Raw genomic sequence first — 8747 nt, 5'->3', positions numbered from 1 at the left:
TGTCCCCACTTGTCCGAAATGTCCTTGTTTTTCTATCCTTGTGAGGACTTCTGGTCCCCACAAGGATAGTAAAACCAAACACACACACAGATTATCTTCAGTGGAGAAGCACTAAAACTCTTGCAATTCCATAAACACCTTTATTGTCTCCCCACTCTGCATCTACCAGAAGAATGTAAAAAACCCTGCAAACTCAACACCTTGGGGTCTAAAACAACACTATTGCTCATCTGAATAACTACATTATCTTCTGATGTGCTTTACTGTAGCATTTACTATATTCATTATTGCAACCTACAGGCATACAGTGAGGGAAAAAAAGTATTTGATCCCCTGCTGATTTTGTAAGTTTGCCCACTGACAAAGAAATTATCAGTCTATAATTTTAATGGTAGGTTTATTTAAACAGTGAGAGACAGAATAACAACAAAAAAATCCAGAAAAACGCATGTCAAAAATGTTATACATTTATTTGCATTTTAATGAGGGAAATAAGTATTTGACCCCCTCTCAATCAGAAAGATTTCTGGCTGCCAGGTGTCTTTTATACAGGTAACGAGCTGAGATTAGGAGCACACTCTTAAAGGGAGTGCTCCTAATCTCAGCTTGTTACCTGTATAAAAGACACCTGTCCACAGAAGCAATCAATCAATCAGATTCCAAACTCTCCACCATGGCCAAGATCAAAGAGCTCTCCAAGGATGTCAGGGACAAGATTGTAGACCTACACAAGGCTGGAATGGGCTACAAAACCATCGCCAAGCAGCTTGGTGAGAAGGTGACAACAGTTGGTGCGATTATTCGCAAATGGAAGAAACACAATAGAACTGTCAAACTCCCTCGGCCTGGGGCTCCATGCAAGATCTCACCTCGTGGAGTTGCAATGATCATGAGAACGGTGAGGAATCAGCCCAGAACTACACGGGAGGATCTTGTCAATGATCTCAAGGCAGCTGGGACCATAGTCACCAAGAAAACAATTGGTAACACAATTGGTAACACACTCCGTGAAGGACTGAAATCCTGCAGCGCCCGCAAGGTCCCCCTGCTCAAGAAAGCACATATACAGGCCCGTCTGAAGTTTGCCAATGAACATCTGAATGATTCAGAGGAGAACTGGGTGAAAGTGTTGTGGTCAGATGAGACCAAAATCGAGCTCTTTGGCATCAACTCAACTCGCCGTGTTTGGAGGAGGAGCAATGCTGCCTATGACCCCAAGAACACCATCCCCACCGTCAAACATGGAGGTGGAAACATTATGCTTTGGGGGTGTTTTTCTGCTAAGGGGACAGGACAACTTCACCGCATCAAAGGGACGATGGACGGGGCCATGTACCGTCAAATCTTGGGTGAGAACCTCCTTCCCTCAGCCAGGGCATTGAAAATGGGTCGTGGATGGGTATTCCAGCATGACAATGACCCAAAACACACGGCCAAGGCAACAAAGGAATGGCTCAAGAAGAAGCACATTAAGGTCCTGGAGTGGCCTAGCCAGTCTCCAGACCTTAATCCCATAGAAAATCTGTGTAGGGAGCTGAAGGTTTGAGTTGCCAAACGTCAGGCTCGAAACCTTAATGACTTGGAGAAGATCTGCCAAGAGGAGTGGGACAAAATCCCTCCTGAGATGTGTGCAAACCTGGTGGCCAACTACAAGAAACGTCTGACCTCTGTGATTGCCAACAAGGGTTTTGCCACCAAGTACTAAGTCATGTTTTGCAGAGGGGTCAAATACTTATTTCTTTCATTAAAATGCAAATCAATTTATAACATTTTTGACATGAGTTTTTCTGGATTTTTTTGTTGTTATTCTGTCTCTCACTGTTCAAATAAACCTACCATTAAAATTATACACTGATCATGTCTTTGTCAGTGGGCAAACGTACAAAATCAGCAGGGGATCAAATACTTTTTTCCCTCACTGTATGTAAATAAATGAATACTTGTTTGTTTGTTGAATAAGTCAGGTTCATTATAATAAAAATGACTTTGTGTGTGTGTGTATGTGTGTGTGTGTCTTTTATTCTGTATGAGATGGAAGCATCTCCCATGCTGGCTTTAATGTCAGATTAACACAATAAAAGGAAGAATCTCACGCCGAAGTCAAATTGGAGCCCTCTGCACTCCAGACTCCATAAGACTCCTGGATACATGCATCTCACTCACTGCAACCGTACACTCCATAACCTACACACTAGCATAGCAGCCTCCTGTGGCTACATATATGCACATACAGGTGCTCACACCTTGTGCGCTCGTAGATATACTGTACATGTACTGTACGTATAAACACACACACGTTTTGTAACCATTTGAGGGGTTCGAACAAATGGGATTGAATTTGGTGTAAAATTGCACCTACCCCTACATTGACACACCTTTATGATCACACACCAATCATACTGTATGTAATATGACATACAACACACACACGCACACGCACACACACAGATGACAACACACACACACGCACACACACACTCACATTCATTACCTACTGTAATATAATCTCAACCTGCTAGAGTATCACTGTTATACCAGCACATCATCATCATCATCATCATATCATCATATGAGCTAGTCAGGGACTAGCTTAGCATTAGCCCTTAACTTGCTTCTTACACTACCTTATTTTCTCATTGCTAATAGTATGAAGAAAAAAATACATGTATGCACTCACTCGCTCTGGATAAGATGTAAATGTAATGCTTGTGGAGGGTTTGCATTCAGTTGCATTCAGAGAGTTGTGATGTAAAATAATGTAATGCATGCACATACAGTGGTTCATACATAATGTATTGCAACATAGATTTTCCCAGCCCTTAAATAAAACGGTAAAATCACAGGATTCATGGCTATTTCACATACAGTATATCCCATTTATGGATTCACTGACCTTATTCAACATTGACTGGTTTGATAAACCAGCGGAAGTGCTCGTTTAATGTATCCTATTGTTTTCTCCTCCCTTCCCCTCCTTCCCACTCCACTCCTCCCCTCTCATCCCCTCCTCTGCTCCATCTCCTCCTCCCCCTCTCCCGACAGTCTCACACCATTTAGTTATAATCTGAGGCAGAAGGAATCTTCAGAGAGACTCATGTTCTCAGAACCTTTCTATAATTGGACATGCTTCGCAAATACCTAAATCGGAAGCCCTATTTAATTGCTTAATTAAAGTGATTAGTCTGAACCAGTGAGGAAGTGTTAATGGCAGTAGTAGACAGACAGCCTGACAGACAGACAGACAGACAGCCTGACAGACAGGCCTTTATCTTCAGCTGCTTTAAACGTATTATTAGGGCGGATTGTACAACATGGACCCTGGAGGATTGCAACACTGTAGTGTATACAGCTCACACACTTTCACAACAGTGTGTGTGTGTGTGTGTGTGTGTGTGAGGGAGGGAGATGCCTGGTGTCAGCGCCTTATTTAGGATTACCGGGTCTGGAAGAAGCCATCATAATTACTATAATTCTATCTGAACCCTGGTTCCTACCTTTCTCTCCTCTGGCTTGGCAAACAAGTAGTGAACCCCTCCTCCATCTACCACTCTGCCCTAGCTCTTCTGCTTCCCAAGTGGCACCCTATTCCCTACATAGTGCACTACTTTTGACCAGGGCCAATAGGGCTATGTAGGAAATAGGTTGCGGTAACACTTTATTTGGATAGTCCATCTGTAGATGCTCTACAGACTATCAGTAACATTTCAACTAACTATCTACTAACCCTAGCTCGAACACTAACCTTAACCCTTATCCTAACCCTAAACTTAACCCTTACCCTAACCTTAACCTTAATCCTTACCCTAACCCTTATCCTAACCCTAAACTTAACCCTTACCCTAACCTTAACCTTAATCCTAACCCTAACCTTAACCTTAGCAAGCAGTTGCTTATCAACAGATAGTTTGTTGATAGTATGACCATAAATCCGGACTATCCAAATAAAGTGTGACCTAGCGTGCCATTTGGGATGGGCCCTCAGATGCATACAGAGCTCAAATCCCTCCCGTAAACACATCAAGGTAAAACTTGTAGACTTATGTCAGCGACTGGCACCCTATTCCCTGTACTGCATTACATTTGACCAGGGCTCTGGTCAAAGGTAGTGCACTATATAGGGGATAGGGTGCCATTTGGGATGCAGCCATCGAGAATTAGCAACCTGTAACTGGTACTGTCAATGTCAACAAAACAACGATTTAATACTGTACAACAATTTTGTTGTAGTGATAGGATGGTGTAATGCAAACAGAATCCCAGGGAACAACACCATCTCACTGATGATATCTTTACCATTCCTCAAGCCCTGACCCGCACACAATCACCACTCTCTCTCTGCTGGGTGTGTGTGTATGTGTGTGTGTGCACGCATGCGTGTGTGTGTAGTTCATTGCAGTGCAGTGGGGAGGTTCCTCTCTCTCTTTCAAGAGGTGGGGAGATTTTGATTAGAGAGAGCTGCTGTTAACAGCCCTAGAGAAGAACAAGGAATATTTTCTTGTGCTGCCGAGTGGAAAATTGACTATGTGTCACAAACGAATCAAATTGCACCAAAGGTGAAGGAGAGGATTGCTTAAGTATGGAGGAGATCGCTATGGTCACCATGTTGCTGACGGACAGAGGATACCTGGTAACAGATGTTAAGAGAACAACAGGGTGTTTGGGGAAGCATCCCAAATGGCACCCAATTCCCTTTATAGTGCACTCCTTTTGAACAGACTCCTGTGCGGGCTTTGGTCAAAAGTAGTGCACTGTAAACGGAATAGAGTGCCATTTCAGAAACATCCTGGTATGGATGGAACCTGTGGGAATATAGAACAATAGGGCCTCCTCTACGTGCTGCTCAGTGGGGAAGGGGGGAAACATTTGACCGCGACACCCCTTTGTAATAAAAACAGGAAGACTTTGTTAGCCAGTCAGTGCCCAGTGGCCCCTGTCTTCTCTGTGCGCTAGGAAGTTTTGGTTTTGGAGGGCGGGTCTTTCTTGCCGTTCTGCAGCACGGGCGAATCGGAGGTCTTGACCGTTTTTCTGGGCGGACTCAGCTCGGCGACCACCACCACTTCATGCAGCGAAGGCTCCCTGTACATTGCCACTGTAGGGGGGAGAGAAGGGGAGGGAGGAGGGGAGGAGGAGGGAGGAGAGAGAGGGGAGGGAGAGAAGGAAGGGATGGGAGAAAAGAAGTGAGAGAGGAGAGAGAAAGAGAGAGAGAGACAAAATAATATTGAACTGAACAAATCAATTTTTTAAATGAGACCTGAGCAATATCTACTGGAGCCTACTAAACTCTGTAGAAAGACAGCTTGCCTCCCACAATGTTACCAATGTTCCCTAGGTCTGTGATGTCTGAGAATAGTAGCCTACCTTCTATGAGTTTGGGCAGGAAGTGGGCCGCCCCTTTGGTCTTCTTGACCCTGTTGCCCTTCATGACCTGTCCGTCCCGGTTGATGCCGATGTACCAGGCCCTGCCCGACTGGGTCTGCCGGTACAGGATGGACGAGTACGTCACGTAGTAGTTCTCAAACACACTCTCTTTGAACTTGCACTCTGGGGTGAAGTGTTGCTGTAGATTAGAAGACAGAGACATACACAGATATGCATAGGTGAGCACATAGGGAACACACACATAAGCAGATGTAGCACCCACATGCACGCACGCACGCACTCACTCACTCACTCACTCACTCACTCACTCACTCACTCACTCACACACGCGCACACACACAAAATATCAAATGAGGACTAAAAGAGATCCTAATAAAATAAAATAAACACACACACACACACACACACACACACACGCTCCAGGTCAGTGGACATGAATAACAGATTTATTCAATTAGTTATATATTTATTTATATACACTACCGGTCAAAAGTTTTAGAACACCTACTCATTCAAGGGTTTTTCTTTATTTTTACTATTTTCTGCATTGTAGAATAATAGTGAAGACATGAAATAACACATGCAGTGGGGAGAACAAGTATTTGATACACTGCCGATTTTGCAGGTTTTCCTACTTACAAAGCATGTAGAGGTCTGTAATTTTTGTCATAGGTACACTTCAATTGTGAGAGACGGAATCTAAAACAAAAATCCAGAAAATCACATTGTATGATTTTTAAGTAATTAATTTGCTTTTTATTGCATGACATAAGTATTTGATACATCAGAAAAGCAGAACTTAATATTTGGTACAGAAACCTTTGTTTGCAATTACAGAGATCATACATTTCCTGTAGGTCTTGACCAGGTTTGCACACACTGCAGCAGGGATTTTCGCCCACTCCTCCATACAGACCTTCTCCAGATCCTTCAGGTTTCGGGGCTGTCGCTGGGCAATACGGACTTTCAGCTCCCTCCAAAGATTTTCTATTGGGTTCAGGTCTGGAGACTGGCTAGGCCACTCTAGGACCTTGAGATGCTTCTTACAGAGCAACTCCTTAGTTGCCCTGGCTGTGTGTTTCGGGTCGTTGTCATGCTGGAAGACCCAGCCACGACCCATCTTCAATGCTCTTACTGAGGGATGGAGGTTGTTGGCCAAGATCTCGCGATACATGGCCCCATCCATCCTCCCCTCAATACGGTGCAGTCGTCCTGTCCCCTTTGCAGAAAAGCATCCCCAAAGAATGATGTTTCCACCTCCATGCTTTACGGTTGGGATGGTGTTCTTGGGGTTGTACTCATCCTTCTTCTTCCTCCAAACACAGCGAGTGATGTTTAGACCAAAAAGCTCAATTTCTGTCTCATCAGACCACATGACCTTCTCCCATTCCTCCTCTGGATCATCCATATGGTCATTGGCAAACTTCAGACGGGCCTGGACATGTGCTGGCTTGAGCAGGGGGACCTTGCGTGCGCTGCAGGATTTTAATCCATGACGGCGTAGTGTGTTACTAATGGTTTTCTTTGAGACTGTGGTACCAGCTCTCTTCAGGTCATTGACCAGGTCCTGCCGTGTGGTTCTGGGCTGATCCCTCACCTTCCTCATGATCATTGATGCCCCACGAGGTGAGATCTTGCATGGAGCCCCAGACCGAGGGTGATTGACCGTCATCTTGAACTTCTTCCATTTTCTAATAATTGCGCCAACAGTTGTTGCCTTCTCACCAAGCTGCTTGCCTATTGTCCTGTAGCCCATCCCAGCCTTGTGCAGGTCTACAATTTTATCCCTGCTGTCCTTACACAGCTCTCTGGTCTTGGCCATTGTGGAGAGGTTGGAGTCTGTTTGATTGAGTGTGTGGACAGGTGTCTTTTATACAGGTAACGAGTTCAAACAGGTGCAGTTAATACAGATAATGAGTGGAGAATAGGAGGGCTTCTTAAAGAAAAACTAACAGGTCTGTGAGAGCCGGAATTCTTACTGGTTGGTAGGTGATCAAATACTTATGTCATGCAATAAAAAGCAAATTAATTATTTAAAAATCATACAATGTGATTTTCTGGATTTTTGTTTTAGATTCCGTCTCTCACAGTTGAAGTGTACCTATGACAAAAATTACAGATCTCTACATGCTTTGTAAGTAGGAAAACCTGCAAAATCGGCAGTGTATCAAATACTTGTTCTCCCCACTGTATGGAATCATGTAGTAACCAAAAACGTGTTAAAGAAATCAAAATATATTTTATATTTGAGATTCTTCAAATAGCCACCCTTTGCCTTGATGACAGCTTTGCACACTCTTGGCATTCTCTCAACCAGCTTCACCTGGAATGCTTTTCCAACATTCTTGAAGGAGTTCCCACATATGCTGTTTTTCCTTCACTCTGCGGTCCGACTCATCCCAAACCATCTCCTTTTAACCGTTAGTGTATTTAATTTCAAATTCCAAAGGCTCAGCTGGGGAATGGCGGGGAATGGAGCCCACATTTCATTGTGACAGGGTTGGGGAGCATCTGTGTCTGCCGCGCATAATGAACACCTAATAACACACACATGCACGCACGCACGCACACACACATACACACACACAGAGGCTATCTGTCTTCCCTCTCGTGTCATAACAAACACACCAACTAGCTCTCACAGTCTCACGTCAGAATTAGACGTTTCTCGAACGTCAAATGTAGAAGTTGTTGCAAACGTCAAATTTCAAAGTGTTTAAGGTTAAGTTTAGGCATTAACTCCGAAATCTTAAGGTTAAGCATTAACTCCGAATGGTTAAGGTAAGGGTTAAAGTTTGGGATAGGCTTAAAACAAAAATCTCAATAACAACTTTCTATCGCTGGTTTCAAACTTGCAACCTTTGGAATCAGAGGTTGCCCCTAGTGGCTGGTTTCCATGTCATCTCCCGATGTCCTCAGACAGACATGGATGTCAAATACTGACTTGTATCAAGGTGACCTGGCTGCTCACACGTGCGCGCACACACACACTGTTCTTAACACAGGGTTACAGAACGGTTTGCAAGTTGATAACATAATTCACCATTCTGTTTCCACTAAAAACCTGCAATCAACAGAAATCCTTCCCCAGTTCAACTGCCCCCTCGTTGCCTCCCTGTCCATCTATATCTATATCACCATCCTGTCCATCTATATCACCATCCTGTCCATCTATATCAACTTCCTGTCCATCCATATCACCATCCTGTCCATCTATATCTATATCACCATCCTGTCCTTCTATATCACCATCCTGTCCATCTATATCTATATCACCATCCTGTCCATCTATATCACCATCCTGTCCACCTATATCACCTTCCTGTCCATCTATATCTATATCACCACCCTGTCCATCTATATCACCA

General features: G+C 43.9%; 1 protein-coding gene across 1 annotated transcript; it reads right to left on the bottom strand.

Moving 5' to 3' along the window:
- Positions 1-2776: 2776 nt before the first annotated feature.
- LOC311112813 (fibroblast growth factor 14-like) lies at positions 2777-5931 on the bottom strand. Its single transcript, XM_084155949.1, has 2 exons — positions 5359-5931; positions 2777-5089 (listed from the first exon to the last, which is right to left on the bottom strand). The coding sequence occupies exons 1-2, from the start codon at positions 5579-5581 to the stop codon at positions 4947-4949; spliced, it is 366 nt and encodes a 121-aa protein (XP_084012075.1). The 5' UTR covers positions 5582-5931; the 3' UTR covers positions 2777-4946.
- Positions 5932-8747: the final 2816 nt, after the last annotated feature.

The sequence above is a fragment of the Coregonus lavaretus genome (genome assembly GCF_964263955.1).
Source record: "Coregonus lavaretus genome assembly, chromosome: 39".
In the NCBI taxonomy this organism is placed as follows: Eukaryota; Metazoa; Chordata; class Actinopteri; order Salmoniformes; family Salmonidae; genus Coregonus; species Coregonus lavaretus.
Note: the sequence above shows the minus strand (reverse complement) of the source record. Positions and strands in the feature narration are given on the sequence as shown.

What these genes read in the sequence shown, in the direction of transcription:
- LOC311112813 (XM_084155949.1), bottom strand. Translation starts at nt 5,581, where the DNA reads ATGTCTCTGTCTTCTAATCTACAGCAACACTTCACCCCAGAGTGCAAG. An exon ending in CCTGCCCAAACTCATAGAAG is followed by an intron (nt 5,090 to 5,358) that starts GTAGGCTACTAT and finishes TCCCCCCTACAG; the next exon opens with TGGCAATGTACAGGGAGCCT.